A 16,839-nucleotide genomic window follows, 5' to 3' on the forward strand; every position below is an offset into this window, starting at 1 on the left:
CCCCCCTGCGGGTCCGAGGATTAGAATAGGCCCGCGGTATTCCTGCCTGTCGTAAGAGGAGACTAAAAGGAGTCCCTCCCCCTCAAGGGGGTAGTTAGCGCCTGCGTCCGGAGACAGACGGTTCCACGACCTCTATTTGCGATCATTTTGCTTTTTCACTTCTAGTTTCTTCCTTCCTTTGGTTGGTTCCTTTCTTTGCTCTTCTCCACCTCACTGTCTTCCTTACTCTTTCCCCTGCAAAATCTCCTTGCTTTCTTATTGCCTTCTTCTCCTTGCCTTCTCATTGCCTTCTTCTCCTTGCCTTCTTCTCCTTGCCTTCTTCTCCTTGCCTTCTTCTCCTTGCCTTCTCATTGCCTTCTTCTCCTTGCCTTCTCTGGTCTCCGCCTCGGCGTTTGAGACAGTCTGTCCTCTCTCTCTCTCTCTCTCTCTCTCTCTCTCTTTCTCCCTCTCTATCTCTCTCCTTTTTCCTCTTCTTCCTTCCTCCCTGTGCGCGCCTGAAGGCCGACCCACGCGTTCGCACGCGTAGCCGGTGACGGGGTAACGCGTAATTCCCCGCCCTGGGTAGACATGTAAGGCATGCGCGTACCCCCTGGTAAAGGCCAGGCCCGGGGAGGGGTGATTGCCTGCGCTGATACCTTCTGACCATGCCGATTGGTCCCTCCATCCGTTTCTCGGGAGGTGTGACCAGAGGTGTAAACATTCATCTAAGGCGGGAGTGCCCTCTGAGAGGGTCCCCACAAGGAAGGAGCGCGCCATCGGAGACGCTGGCAATCATGGGGGATTCCTCCGCAATGGATTTCACTCCATCTCTCTCGACTTCTGCCCAAAAACGGAAACATGGCCAGCCACCAGTGACAAAAGTACTACCGCCTGCCCCACAGTTCCTCGTCGTTTCTCGATCTGAGGACGGAAAGGATTTTTCCTCTGTCAACCCTTTCGTTATCCAGAAGAGCATAGATGCCGTAGCCAGATCTGTCAAATCTTGTACCAGGTTGCGTAACAGTACCTTATTACTAGAAACTGAGAGCGCCTTTCAGGCACAAAAACTGCTTCGGGCCACACTCCTGTACACGTTCCCTGTCTGGGTGGAGGCTCACCGAACTTTGAATTCGTCTCGTGGTGTAGTCTATACTAGCTCCCTCGACGGATTGACTGGCGAGGAGATTCAATCTTTCCTCGCTGAGCAGGGCGTGACGGCTGTCCATAGGGTCATGAAAAAGGTCAACAATGACCTTGTACCGACCCGGACACTTTTCTTGACCTTCAATAGTGTTAAGCTGCCATCGCGCATCAAGGCGGGCTACGAGGTTATTTCTGTTCGCCCCTATGTCCCGACACCTACGCACTGCTACCAGTGTCAGCGTTTCAATCACACTCGACAGTCTTGTTCCAATGCGGCTAAATGTGTCACTTGTGGCAGGGATGCCCATGAGGGTGACTGTCCACCTCCGTCTCCTCGTTGTGTGAACTGTCAGGGTGACCATGCCGCATCCTCCCGCGACTGTCCTGTCTATAAGGAAGAACGCTGTATCCAAGAAATTCGGGTCAAAGAGAAAGTGTCCACCTCGGCTGCTCGCAAGCTATTGGCTAGTAGGAAGCCCACGCTGCTCCCAGCGGGGAAATACAGTACTGTCCTCGCCTCTCCTCGGACTACCAGGGAGGTGGCAACCCAGACATGCAATCTGACCTTCAGCACCACGGTCGTCCGTTCGGCCAGTGCTAAGATCGCGCGGTCGACGTCTCCTCTTCCTCCCATCACCCCACAGACACCAGCCCCTTCATCAGCTTCTGCTAAGACGAAGACCCAGAAGTCAGATGCACGGGCCTTCAAGAAGGAACCGTCCCGTGCAGACTTCCTACGTACCTCGACCTCCCAGCCTTCGACCGGTACTTCCACCAAACGTCCTTCCAAGAAGGCTCATAGGAAACACAGTTCTCCTTCTCCGCCATGGCGCATTTCTTCTCCTGCGCCACCCAGCGGTTGCCGCCCCAGGCCGTCATCCGTTTCGCCTGGTCGCACCGCTGGTAGCCGAACATCTGGTCGTTCACCGGCGGAGGAAGCTCCCCCTCCCGGCCATCTTCCCAAGATGGCCGATGAACCTATAGACCCAATGGACGATGACTGTCCGCCTGCTGATAGCGGCGGCAGTGCTCGCTCGAAGCCAGGCCCTCAGCGGCCTTCGAGGTGACCCCTTCTTTCATCTTCCTTTTCTTCTTACGATGGCACTTATTCACTGGAATATTCGCAGCATTCGTTCCAACCGAGAGGACTTGAAGTTGCTGCTCCGCTTGCACCGTCCGCTTGTCGTAGCCCTCCAGGAAATGAAGCTACGCCCATGCGATCGAATTGCCTTGGCACACTACACCTCTGTGCGTTTTGACCTACCCCCTGTGGTAGGTATCCCGGCTCACGGAGGGGTTATGTTGCTGGTCCGGGATGATATTTACTACGATCCCATCACGTTGCACACTGGCCTGCAGGCAGTTGCCATCTGCATTACTCTCCCCACTTTTACATTTTCCATTTGTACCGTTACACTCCATCGTCATCTGCCGTTACCAGGGCAGACATGATGCAACTTATTGCTCAGCTACCTGCACCATTTTTGTTAACTGGAGACTTCAATGCCCACCATCCCCTTTGGGGCTCTCCAGCATCCTGCCCGAGGGGCTCCCTGTTAGCAGACCTTTTCAACCAGCTCAATCTTGTCTGCCTCAATACTGGCGCCCCTACTTTTCTTTCGGACACATCTCACACCTATTCCCATTTAGACCTCTCTATATGTACTCCCCAACTTGCATGCCGGTTTGAGTGGTATGCACTTTCTGATACATATTCGAGCGACCACTTTCCGTGTGTTATCCATCTCCTGCAGCATACCCCCTCTCCGTGCTCCTCTAGTTGGACCATCTCCAAGGCAGACTGGGGGCTCTTCTCTTCCAGGGCGACCTTTCAGGATCAAACCTTCACAAGCTGCGATCGTCAGGTCGCACACCTCACGGAAGTCATTCTCGCTGCTGCTGAATATTCCATCCCTCACCCTACTTCTTCTCCACGTCGCGTACCGGTCCCCTGGTGGACCGCAGCATGTAGAGACACTTTACGTGCTCGTCGACGTGCTTTACGCACCTTTAAACGCCACCCTACAGTGGCGAATTGTATCAATTATAAACGATTACGTGCTCAGTGTCGTCATATTATTAAAGAAAGCAAGAAAGCCTGCTGGTCTGCTTTCACAAGCACCTTCAACAGTTTTACTCCTTCTGTTGTTTGGGGTAGCCTGCGCCGCCTATCTGGCACTAAGGTCCACTCACCAGTTTCTGGCTTGACGGTCGCGAATGACATCCTTGTGGCCCCTGAGGATGTCTCCAATGCCTTCGGCCGCTTTTTCGCCGAGGTTTCGAGCTCCACACATTACCACCCTGCCTTCCTCCCCCGCAAACAGGCAGAGGAGGCTAGGCCACCTAACTTCCGCTCCTCGAATCGTGAAAGTTATAATGCCCCATTCACCATGCGGGAACTCGAAAACGCACTTGGCCGATCACGGTCCTCCGCTCCAGGGCCTGATTCTATTCATATTCAGATGCTGAAGAACCTTTCTCCTGCGGGTAAAGGTTTTCTTCTTCGTACTTACAATCGCATCTGGATTGAGGGACATGTTCCCGCATGCTGGCGCGAGTCTATTGTTGTCCCGATTCCTAAGCCGGGGAAGGACAAGCACTTGCCTTCCAGTTATCGACCCATCTCGCTTACCAGCTTTGTCTGTAAAGTGATGGAGCGAATGGTTAACTCTCGATTGGTTTGGCTGCTTGAGTCTCGACGCCTACTTACCAATGTACAATGTGGATTTCGTAGGCGCCGCTCTGCTGTTGACCATCTGGTTACTTTGTCGACCTTCATTATGAATAACTTCTTGCGGAAGCGCCCGACCGCGGCTGTGTTCTTTGATTTGGAGAAGGCTTATGACACCTGTTGGAAGGCGGGCATTCTCCGCACCATGCATACATGGGGCCTTCACGGTCGCCTCCCTCTTTTTATTTGTTCCTTTTTAATGGATCGACAGTTCAGGGTACGTGTGGGTTCTGTCCTGTCAGACACCTTTTGCCAGGAGAATGGGGTGCCACAGGGCTCAGTTTTGAGTGTCGCTCTCTTCGCCATCGCGATCAATCCAATAATGGATTGCCTCCCACCTGATGTATCAGGCTCCCTTTTCGTGGACGATTTTACCCTCTATTGCAGCGCGCAGTGTACACGTGTCCTGGAGTGCTGTCTTCAGCGTTCTCTTGACCGTCTTTACTCCCGGAGTGTCGCCAATGGCTTTCGTTTTTCTGCCGAGAAGACGGTCTGTATTAACTTCTGGCGCTACAAAGAGTTTCTCCCACCGTCCTTACGACTCGGTCCCGTTGCTCTCCCAATCGTGGAGACAACAAAATTTTTAGGTCTTACATTTGACAGGAAACTTAGCTGGTCTCCACATGTGTCATATTTGGCTGCCCGTTGTACCCGTTCTTTAAATGTCCTCCGTGTTCTCAGTGGTATGTCGTGGGGAGCGGATCGAACCGTCCTGCTTCGTCTATATCGGTCGATCGTCCGCTCCAAGCTGGATTATGGGAGCTTCGTATACTCCTCTGCACGGCCATCCATCTTACGCCGCCTCAACTCCATACAACATCGGGGTTTACGACTTGCGATTGGAGCGTTTTATACTATTCCCGTGGAGAGTCTTCATGCTGACGCTGGCGAATTGCCACTCACCTACCGGCGCGATATACTGCTTTGTCGGTATGCCTGTCGGCTACTGTCAATGCCCGACCACCCGTCTTATCGTTCCTTTTTTGACGACTCGACCGTCAATGCGGGTTGTATGTCTCTGCCCTGCTACCCCCTGGAGTTCGCTTTCGTCGCCTCCTTCAACACCTTAATTTTTCACTCCCTGCAACCTTTCGAGTGGGCGAGAGCCACACGCCACCTTGGCTCCAGGCTCAGGTCCGCGTTCACCTTGACCTCAGCTCGCTCCCAAAAGAGGTTACCCCCGGTTCGGTCTACCACTCCCATTTTGTTGAACTTTGTTCGAAGTTCATCAATATGACCTTCATTTATACAGATGGCTCAAAGACCAATGACGGGGTCGGGTGTTCTTTTATTGTCGGGGCACAAAGGTTCAAATACCGGCTCCATGGCCATTGTTCGGTCTTCACAGCTGAGCTCTTTGCCCTCTACCAGGCTGTTCTTTACATCTGCTGCCACCGACATTCTGCTTATGTCATCTGCTCCGATTCCCTGAGCGCCATCCAGAGCCTCAGTGATCCGTATCCGGTTCACCCTTTCGTGCACCGGATCCAACGCTCTCTTCAGCAGCTGATGGACGTCGGTTCTCCGGTTAGCTTTATGTGGGTCCCTGGCCATGTCGGTATCCCTGGGAATGAAGCTGCAGATGCCGCGGCCAAGGCTGCGGTCCTCCAGCCTCGGACAGCTTCTTGTTGTGTCCCTTCATCAATTGTAGCAGGGTCATTTGTCGGCGCATTTTATCGCTGTGGCATGCCGATTGGGCTGCACTTACAGACAACAAGCTTCGGGCCTTGAAACCTCTTCCCGCGGCTTGGACGTCCTCCTCCCGCCCTTCTCGGCGGGAGGAGGTCGTTTTGCCCCGGTTACGCATTGGACACTGCCGGTTCAGCCATCGCCATCTGCTGACGGCTGCGCCGGCGCCGTTCTGCCCATGTGGGCAATTGCTGACGGTCCGCCACATTTTAATGTCCTGTCCGGATTTTAACACACTGCGTCTAGATCTTAACCTGCCATGTACTTTAGATGCCATTTTAGCGGATGACCCACGAGCAGCTGCTCGTGTTCTTCGTTTTATCAATTTGACAAACCTCTCTAAGGACATTTGACGATGCTGTTTTTTAATCCTATGCCTGTCAGTCTGTCTTTTATCGTGTTTTCCCTTTTAGTTGTTGTTTTCAACTTGTGCCTCGCGGTGCATTCTTAACGTAGTCAGGGCGCTAATGACCATTGAAGTTGTGCGCCCTAAAACCACAAAAAAAAAAAAAAACAAAAAAAAACAAAAAAAAAACAAAAAACACCTCTTAACGGGGTGCATTACACTCTTATCTGTTTTTTTAGTAATTTCCCTCTTTACTTTTGAAAATTTTCGAGTGGTCGAAGATTACCCCCAGCCTCTACAATATCTTTATTCTTTAATAAAAATGCAGCTTGAAACAACAAAACCAGTTGGCTGGCAAGCAACTACCACGAGGACACAAAATTCCAAGTACCAAGTACAGAAATTGTTTCTACTTTTGTGTCTATCACTATAACTTGCTGTTCTGTCTTCATAATGTTGTGATCTTCTCAGTGAATTTTGCTTTTCATACAAAATAAATATTCACTTCATTTTTAGCTCCATTTAGTCCTTGGTAATTCATTTTTTAAGTTTTATTCTGAAGGACTCTACTGATCCATCCAGATATGCGTGCTCATTAGCATGCCAATTCCAGGATTCGGGAAGGTGCACTGGTGGATTAACAATGAGAACAAGTCTGCCAGTCAGTCTGGATGTGGTTTTTAGGCGCTTTCCCACATATAACTAGCTGAATACTGATATTGCACCTCAGTAACACACTTAGAAAAGATGTGCATAATTTTGTAACAAATAACACTAGATGCAAACAGTTGGGGTTCACAAATTCTATCTGGAGGAGGGCAGGGAGGGGGAGGGTGGCAGATAGTGAGAGGAAGGACATCCAGCCACATTCTACCACTAACATTGCTAAATCCAATAATTAAAATGCCAACTCTAAGATATATGGTAGAGGCCATGAAAATTAAGATGATTCTGGATGAGTATATGTACGACAAACTTGTTCTCTCGGTAAATTCTACTAACACATCATCCGTCACTACTGATGTCATACCCAAAGCTTCCTACTGAAGTATCATTAACTTTGAAAGTTCCTGACAGATTGAAACTGTGTGCTGGACAAAGACTCCAACTCAGGACATTTGCCTTTCGGGGGCAAGTGTTATACTGACTGAGCTACCCAAGCATGACTCACGACCCATTCCTGCAGCTTCAATTCTGCCGGAACCTCGTCTCCTACCTTCGAAACTTCCAGTCGATAGAGCACTTGCACGTGAAAGGCAAAGGTCTTGAGTTCGAGTGTTGGTCCGGCATTCAGTTTTAATCTGCCAGGAGGTTTTATTTCAGCTCACACTCCATCGCAGAGTGAAAAATCTCATTTTGGAACGTCCTCCGCCTGTGGCTAAGCATGTCTCTGCATTATTCTTTCTTCCACGAGTGACAGTTCAGCAAGGTTCGCAGAAGAGCTTCTGTGAAGTTTGGAAGCTAGGAGATGAGATACTGGCAGAATTGAAGCTGTGGGAACAGGTTGTGAGTCGTACTTGGGTAGCTCAGTTGGTAGAGCACATGCCCATGAAAGACAATGGTCCCGAGTTTGGGTCTCGATCTGGCGCACAGTATTAATCTGCCAGGAAGTTGCATATCAGTGCACACTCCGCTGCAGAGTGAAAATCTCATTCTAGTCTTCATTTCATTTTCACAGTCATGTCCCTCACAAGTCATGTGTCTTCTACCACCTCCTCCTCAGTTTGTGAGAATGTTGGTGGATAGGGGGTGAACAGCATTGTTTTCTACATTTTTTTCTTTCGTTTTAAAACAAGTCTTGCTATTTTGGATGAGATCCATTTAATATGCACAACAATTTTTTTAAAATAATTTTCCTGTTTGCAGTGAAGTGCTGACCTTAATTTCCTCACTGGTCAGTTTCTCTGTAGTGTAGCATATATCCTGATGTTAATTCTATGAGGAGTGTTCCATATTGATTTACACTTTATTTATTCTCATTTCTCATTGTGTGCCATCTAACACATCATGCAGTTGCAAGGCCTACTCATACCTGTACGTGACAGGACAATCACTAGAAGTGTAATCCTTGCACAGTGCAGCCCATTTTTCCAATTGCTGTCATAGTGGACAATATGGACTCCAACCATCAAGGACAGTGCTGTATACCATGGTTTCTGTAGAAGGGCAGTGTAAACACTGTGGATATTTACATGCAATTGGTGGCAGTGTGTAAAGAATGTGCACTGTCATGAAAAATCATGTACAACTGGTTGGATGGCTGGAAAATTGGACGCACATCAATGGAGAAAAGAACAAGTTCTGACAGGAAAATTACAGGTAATACCAGTTGACATTTTGAGAGTGGAAAAGCATATTCGGGAGAATAGATGCATCACATTCACAGAGATGGAGGTGGCCACAAAACTTTCCAGAAGCACCCTACAGCACATAGTGCATGAACACCTTGTAAGCTTGGGATGGTGTTTGTTAGGTTAATTCCCAAATCCCAGAACCGAGCGAGGTGGCGCAGTGGTTAGCACACTGGACTCGCATTTGGGAGGACGACGGTTCAATCCCGCGTCCGGCCATCCTGATTTAGGTTTTCCGTGATTTCCCTAAATCGCTCCAGGCAAATGCCGGGATGGTTCCTTTCAAAGGGCACGGCCGACTTCCTTCCCCATCCGCCCCTAATCCGATGAGACCGATGACCTCGCTGTCTGGTCTCCTCCCCCAAAAACCAACCAACCAAATCCCAGAATGTAGCACAAACACAACAGCACCAGGACATGTACTGTGACCTCCTTCAACGCCACAGCCATGACCTAGTAGGTTTCATGTCCAAACTTGTGACTGGCTATGAGATGTGGCTCTGTTACCAAGAGTCGGAAACCAAAGTCCAATCAATGCAGTGGAAGCATACAGACAGCTCCCACAGAAATAGTTCTGTACACACCTTTAATAGGAAAACACATTGCCACAGTCTTTTGGGACAAGAATGGCATCCTCCTCATTGACCAGGTGGAACCAGGGACCACCATTAATAGTACGGCATATAAGGAGATTCAGAGGTTGCACTATGCAATTGAAAAGAAACTGCCAATTAAATGGGCAAAATGATTTGTTCTTGTAACACAACAACACTCACTCCCATATAAGTAGGACAACCATGGCTTCCATCAGATGACATAGGGTTCCAGGTACTGCCACACTGACCATATTATTCTGACTTGGCCTTTTCTGATTATCACCTGTTCAGGCTGTGAAGAAACCTCTGCGTGGTCATCATTTTGCAGAATTCCAGGAATGGCAAGCAGCTGTTCTGCAGTGGATACGATAGATTTCAACAAAAATGTGGCTCTAGGAGGGTCTATAGAAGTTGCCATGGTGGTGGTGCAAGTGTGTACAGTTCAGTGGAGATTATATTGAAAAAGTGCATGTATCTGCTGAGGCATAGAGGTTCTTAGTGCGTGTATTTATATATAGAAATGTGTAAATCAATATGAAATGTGCCTTGTATTTGACCATTACTTTTTTCCCCAATTTCTGATACCTGTAGTGTAATTCACTTGTTGTTACTTAATATCCCTTTTAACCTATAAATTATTGCTTCTCAAGAGGAAGAAGAAGTAGTAGTCCACATTATTGTCTGTTAAGCCAATCTTTGTGTAGCAAGGTGTGAGTGCAAAAGTAGCAGAGCTTTCCCTATGACATGAAGCCATGGTCTCATCTCTGGCAATGGTACACTAGTGTAACAGGGCTCAGATAGCTGGATGAGACATATAAATAGTGGTAAACATTGGGAATTATGTTCCAACTATTTGTTGCTCTTACATTATCCATAATTGTGCTATTGGTAGGACTTTTCACTGCTATGTGGCAGTTTTGTTGTAGTGTCTTTCTCATCCATTTCTAATGATCTCAATATTAACAGGACTTTAAACCCCGATCTTCCTTCCTCCCGTCTCTTGCTCAGTTAAAGTTGAGAACTCGGAGTAAAATAAAAAAGCTTTTTATTGTCAGGACATCAAAGGACTTGGGCACAATTGTTCCTAGTGCTTTGTTGCATCTGAGTTTACTTGTCTTGTGATGACTGTTACCTGAACTCTTACTTGAAATAAGCCTAAGAATTGTCAGTTAAGAATATTGCACAAAACATGCACAGTTTAATAGATAAAAATTAATTATATCTCATAAATCAAGCCATGTAAAGTTTGGAACACTATACACTGTCCAGTCACATTACTGTGACCACCTGTCAAAAGACTGAATAATCACCTTTTGCAGTGCAGACCACTATAAGACAAGCAGGAAGAGAGTTAATGATGTTCTGGAAGGTACCGACAATGATGTGGTGCCATGCCGACTCCAGTGACATGGCTAGCTGCTCTAGGTTTCTCAGTTGAGGATCCAAGGCGTGAACAGCCTGATTGCGGTTGCCCCACAGATTCTCGATTGGGTTTAAAACTGGGAGGTTTGGTGGCCAGGAGAGTATGGTAAACTCATCCTGGTGCTCATCAAACCATGCACATACACTGTGAGCTGTGTGACTCATTGCATTGTCCTGCTACTAGATGCCATCATGTTGAGGAAAGACAAACTGCATGTAGGAGTGGACATTGTCCCCAAGGATAGATGCATACCTACCGTATTTACTCGAATCTAAGCCGCACTTTTTTCCCCGCTTTTTGTAATCCAAAAAACCGCATGCGGCTTAGAATCGAGTGCAAAGTAAGTGGAAGTTCTGAAAAATGTTGGTAGGTGCCGCCACAGCTAACTTCTGCCGTCTAATATATGTAGCACTGCACATGCATGCTTTGCAGGCACAAGATAAATACTGGCGCCAAAACCTAAGCGTCAGTAAATAAATTAAAAGAAAAGGTTGAAGATTGTAAAAATTATGCCATGTATTCTTTCGTGTTTACTGCTATCTCATTTAAATCCTGTCTGCCTAATAAACTATGAAACTAGAGTGAGACAACAGCAAACGCAAAAGAATATACATATAATGTCATGTTTATATTCATATTATTCTTATGCTGAATAATGATACAGTCAGAAATGAAGCACGAATCTAAGATGACTAATTTCTGTGCAGAATATAATGTACTAAAGAGACGTCTGCAAAGATTTTCAAACGGAGAAAAATTTTCGCTCAACTCTCATTCGGAACAAATTCTATCATACACAGTCTATTGATCATTATCAAAGAAAGCAGCAGTGTAAGTAACAACAAATAACAGCTGTTGTTTTGGTTATGAGACAATTCCTTTTTTTTTTTGTAAGCCACAGTAGCGTGCACAAAAGCAAGCCATGCCGCGAGCGGCGACAGGTCGTAAACACTCATTATCAGAAAGCGACAAACAATGCATGACACAGTACAATAATGCATTTTCAGCTTAGAGTGACATAAACACCTATAACAAAGAGAACGTCACTTATCAGATCAAAGCAAAATAAGCAATTGATTCAAACCAGACGAAGCACGTGTAAAAGGAAGGGTACCCATATAAATACGGACAGAGTGCCTGACACATAGCAATGGCTACTTTTTAAAGCTTAACTGTTAAGCTTACGTCTCGAACCAAACTACTGTAGCTGTATCTTCATCCATTCGACCTCAGTTGTGTCTCATGTTACAATGGACCAACTTTGTTTCTATTTGGAGAGGCGGTCTAAAACTTTTATTTCCCCTTGAATTTCGAGTCTCAAATTTCAGGTGCGGCTTAGATTCAGGAAATTTTTTTTTTTCCCTTGATTTCGAGTCTCATTTTTCAGGTGCGGCTTAGATTCAAGTGTGGTGTAGATTCGCGTAAATATGGTATGTTGATCCATTGTGCCCTCCAGAATGATGAGATTTCCCAGAGTATGCCATGAAAACATTCCACAGACCATAACACTCTATCCTCCAGCCTGGACTCTTTCTAAGACCCAACGGCCATGAACCATGCACCTGCTGTAGAGGCCCATGGGCAACAGTGTTTGCTGAATGGTTATTGAAGAGACATTGTTGGTAGCCCCTTGGTTCATTTGGGTGGTGACGTGCTCAACAATTGGACATCTAGTCGCCCATATGCATCTGCACAGCTGTCATTCGCCCCCTCATCTATGGCTCACAGTGCACCACAGTTGCTTCAGAGCCGGTTTTAGATAGCACTGTTTTGCCATCCATGGTATACTTTAACCACAGCCGTATGCAAACAGTTTATAAACTTAGTTGTTTTGGAAATGCTTCACCCTTCACTCAAAAGCCAATGATCACTCCCTTTTGGAAGTCAGGTAAATCAGTCCGTTTCAGCATTACAATAATGACTGTTCTGTTTCCGCCTCCCTCCGACATGCTTTATGTACCCTCCACTGCTAGTGCTGCTACCTGCTGTCTGTAAGTGGTTATTACATATTGATGTTGAACATAGATATAATTCACATTAATGTAACTGGTAAGAATTGAAAGTAAGATGTTTCTGAACTAATGTACATTTCAAAATGTGTCTGCATCAGCGATCGGTACCTCATACAGTAAAGAAAATATGGCATCAAATAACTAGACCAGTGACAGAAATAATCTGATAGAAAAAGCAGTGTACAGACCAAGAAGAGGAAAATAAATGTAATGCATTGATCAGAAAAGCCACAGAATTTTGAATTATTCATAAACATAAATTTAATAATAATACCTTCAGGTATCAGTACGTTATTTTATCTGTGGTAAAAGTAATATGTGTCTATTAATTTAAATAAAAAATTCGAAATAAGACTTTGGCATTTCCAATGTAGACTTCAGTGCAGATTAAATTATTAATAGAATTCTGCAGCCTTACTTACATGATTGGTTTTCTATTTTGTTTTGCATACAAATTGTTCATTTTCATTGACATTGGCATTCCTTTTTAACAGGTTAGATGAGGCCACAGCTTTGATTAATCTGTTTCATAAACTGAACCCAAGTTCAGAGTCTGCAATAGCTGCTGCTGAATATGAAGGAGATGACCTTGGCTTGATAAGGGTAAGTCTTATGTTATTGAAAACATTCAGTATTCTATAAACTATGTGCAAAGAATGGATAACTCCTCAGGTGATAATGTGGATAACATATTTTTATCCTTTGTGCACTCTGTAATATATTGTTATTGTGATCTTCTTAAATGTTTTTGGTGTATTATGTGCCTTTATTTTTCCTTGTTTCTGAGACTTTTAGGAATTAGAACTTTTTACTAAATTGTCATCTATGATGTCATTTCATATTGTCAAACTAATGTACTATTATTTATTGGAGCTTTGAATGAGTAAACCTTATTTTTTAATTACCGTTTCTTAAGGAGTTTAAATGTTTGTGAGTATTTCATAGTATTGAATATAATTTCCCATCAGAAGTTAGTATAGTAACAGGGCAACCATTGTTCAAGTAAGAGACTAAAAAATTCTGCCAAGGCAAAAGTGTGCACAATTTGAGCAGTTATTGTTTCTGTACTAAATTGTTTCTTTGAATAACAGAATTTTCCTTCATTGTATTGTACTTAAACAATACTTACAGTGGACACACACATCATTCACTGTTACAATGGCCTGTATTACTCGAGGGAATAATCTTTTCTACATACAAGATAAGATTACTTAATGACACAAGAATAATATTAAGCAGTATGTTTTGTGAGAAGATAGATTTAACTGACTATAGTACATGTTCATAAGTTACCATTCATTCTGACTCTTCCACATAGATTGAGAGCAAAAGAATAATGTTAATAATATTAATAATAATGATACCTTCAAATACCAGTACTTTATGCTACCTTGGTGAATGAATCATTGGCACTTCCCTATAGATGTATTACTGGTAGTCACGCCTATGTCTCGTACAACTAATGACAGCACAGTTAGTTGATGGTATGACTTGTCTGGTCTTCCAGTTCCTTTTGGATTTCACAATGTCCATAAAATGTTGCTATGAAGGGAAGCAGTGGAAAGAAATACATATTTTATGTATGTTAGGATACAAATTGTTTAGAAGTAGTTTGGGTGGGCTAGATGAAGCTGTATGGTCATATTACCATGCTGCACAAATTATCTGAATGCAAATTTAGAAAATGGGGGAGAAATTTTTGGTGTAGTGTTCCACCCATAACAACAGGAGTTAAAGAGCCGTAGGCATTTGTAGATGAAAGGAGCAGGGGGTGAGGGGGGGGGGGGGGGGCGGGTCGTTATTTAAGGGTGCTATTGTTCTCTTAGGAATCTACAGACTTCTTATTTGTTTATTCGTTGCAGTATCTAGTGTATTTTAAGTAATGATTGTGTGTGATTCTACTACACCATGTGTGGTAGCCCATTTTGCATTACATATTTTTTTTTTTAAATGTACATGGCAAATTATTCAAATTCCTTTTATGCGGGTGGCAGTTTCTACACAGTCATGAAATGAACACAAGTGGCTGCCCCCCTCCCCCACACACAAAAACACACTTACTATAATGTTTTCAACATGCATTCCTCCTTTTCAACATGCATTCTTACTAAGTTTCCATTCCAGCATATTTCTTGCATAAAATACGATATTGTATTTGTGCACTTCCTGCCGTCATCAGTACACATCTAAGGAAGATATTTTTCTTTGTTTCTTTCTTTTCAGTATAAACAATGATCAGCTTTTCTCATACTAAAATGTCATTTGGTGTGCTTAGTATCAATTTTCTTTGATATTTCGGTGTATTTGGTTGAGATGACTGATTTTGTGTCACAAGTTAGAAACAAAAAAAAAAGTTTCAGTATATTTTTGTTTCAGTCTTGTTTTAGTTATTTCAAAGCCTAGACTATTGTGTGGCAGTCAAGTGATATTGATAAAGTGTTTAAAAATCACCAGAAGTGTTCTCTGAGGACAGAATTAATTTACTTCCAATTAGTATGTTGTAGTGATGCCTAGTGATCTTTAATTAAAATTATTGTTGTTGATAGCTATATATCTCATCAAGTGACTGCAGACGGCGAGGGCAATTGGAATTGGCAATACAGACTTTGCTTGAGCTCCAGAAACAACAAGAACTAGTGGCAGAAGGAATTCAACATGCACATGGCACTGGTAGCTAGAGCAATTCATCATTTCCAGTCTGTGTAAATGTTGTGATCTGGACATAAATGTGTGTGAAATTTTGTACTAAAACACTGGTTGTTTGTTGGCTGAAGAATGTTGTACTGTTGTGTGGAAAGAATAATAAGCAGAAGATTTCAAAAATGAAATAAACCCTCCCTCCCTCCCCCTCTTCGGTTTATTTGGCTTACAGTTGAGGATGCTGCTCTTTGTTACATTAAAAATTCTATCTGTTTCACCAACAGTTGTCAGTAGTAAATTCATTTGTTATATGTTTTTATTTTATGATGAAAAAATTTATTTAAATTAATAATGTTAATTGGAAAAAGTGAGCTGCAGTGCTGCTAAAAACTTTGTTATGTATGGGGACATGTGAAAGGTGGTCTCTGTGAGTGTGTTACATTTTCTGTAACTCTATAATGATAATCTGAGGAATATAATTAGAATAAATACGTGGGTGAGATATGGATGAAATGAATACAGTAATGTTTGCCATGTGTAAAAACATCTGTTCTTCTAAGGCCAAAAGGATAAGTTGTTGTAACAGACAATGCAGAAATAAAACATGTAGTAACTTAGACAATTACTATTCTTTACTAAATTTATGTTTGTATATTTCTTTTCATCTGTAGATGATTGTGGACACTGCCTTCCACCATTACAGAGTACTCAGCTCCTACATCATGCTGGTGGTAAGTGTCCTATTACAGGAATTTGATACGGCTTAACAGTGAGAAGTAGCTGATATCATCCTCAGAATTAGTAACATCAGCAACGTAAATATATCAGTAATACCAAGAGACTAAAGAACAGTTTACTGTGGCAATAAGAATGTAAACATGGGGCACCCAATGGTATGGTGCCAAACAGAAATCATTGCAGAATCCACAGTCATTGCTTGTTTTATGAACCAAAGCACTTCATGTTGTCAAGAAGAGCCTTACTCTGTCTGTATTATTGTGATCACATACTAAGCTGCACCCACTCCCTTTTACACAGTGCAATAGTGGAAATTCTTCTACAGAATAAAAGGAATTTCCAAAAAGAAACTTTTTCAGTTTGTTTCCAAATGTTATTTTGCTGTCTGTCAGACATTTTATATTGTTTGGTAAATGATCAAAACTTGAGTTGCAGCATTGTGCACCCGTTTTTGTGCTAAAGGAAACGTCATTGTGGAGTAATGAATAGTATTTTTGCTTCTAGTGTTGTAATTATGTGCATCATTATTCCTTTTGAACTGTAGTGGATTATTTACAACAAACTTCATGAGGGAATAAATATACTGTGGAGCGTTAGTCAGAATGCCGAACTCCTGAAACAGATGCCTACGAGATGGTCATGGGTGAGAACCACGTATTACCGTTACATTTGATCAATGAATACTTGCTTAAAGATGAGTTACCCGAGAAAATTATGCCATAGGATATTACTGAATGCAAATATGAAAAATATGTCAACTTACTGATTTGTCTCACCCCAAGATCTGAAGTGATTATAAGTGCAAATGCGGCTGCACTACTTTGTTTTAGGAGTTCCAAAATGTGCACTTTCCACTTTAAATTCCCACTAACATGGACAGAGACAGCAAAGGACCTAGAAGAGCAGTTGAACAGAATGGACAGTGTCTTGAAAGAAGGATATAAGATGAAAATAAACAAAAGCAAAACAAGGATAATGGAATGTAGTCTAATAAAATCAGGTGACACTGAGGGAATTATATTAGGAAATACGTAGTAGAAGACTATTGCTATTTGGGGAGCAAAATAACTGATGATGGTCAAAGTAGAGAGGATATAAAATGTAGATTGGCAATGGCAAGGAAAAGTTTTTTGAAGAAGGGAAATTTGTTAACATCAAGTATAGATTTAAGTGTCAGAAAGTCTTTTCTGG

The 16,839-nt window shown here is 43.6% G+C and overlaps 1 protein-coding gene across 1 annotated transcript in view; it reads left to right on the plus strand.

Annotated features, from left to right (window-relative positions):
- Window positions 1-15,550, plus strand: part of LOC126457409 (28S ribosomal protein S22, mitochondrial) — a 45,948-nt gene extending 30,398 nt beyond the window's left edge. Inside the window, exons 6-7 of the mRNA XM_050093678.1 lie at window positions 12,765-12,873; window positions 14,817-15,550. Coding sequence (XP_049949635.1) covers window positions 12,765-12,873; window positions 14,817-14,948 — 241 coding nt within the window. The 3' untranslated portion in view covers window positions 14,949-15,550. The remainder of the gene's footprint in view (window positions 1-12,764; window positions 12,874-14,816) is intronic.
- The last annotated feature ends 1,289 nt before the right edge of the window (window positions 15,551-16,839 follow it).

This window comes from Schistocerca serialis, chromosome 2 (genome assembly GCF_023864345.2).
Source record: "Schistocerca serialis cubense isolate TAMUIC-IGC-003099 chromosome 2, iqSchSeri2.2, whole genome shotgun sequence".
Classification (NCBI taxonomy): Eukaryota; Metazoa; Arthropoda; class Insecta; order Orthoptera; family Acrididae; genus Schistocerca; species Schistocerca serialis.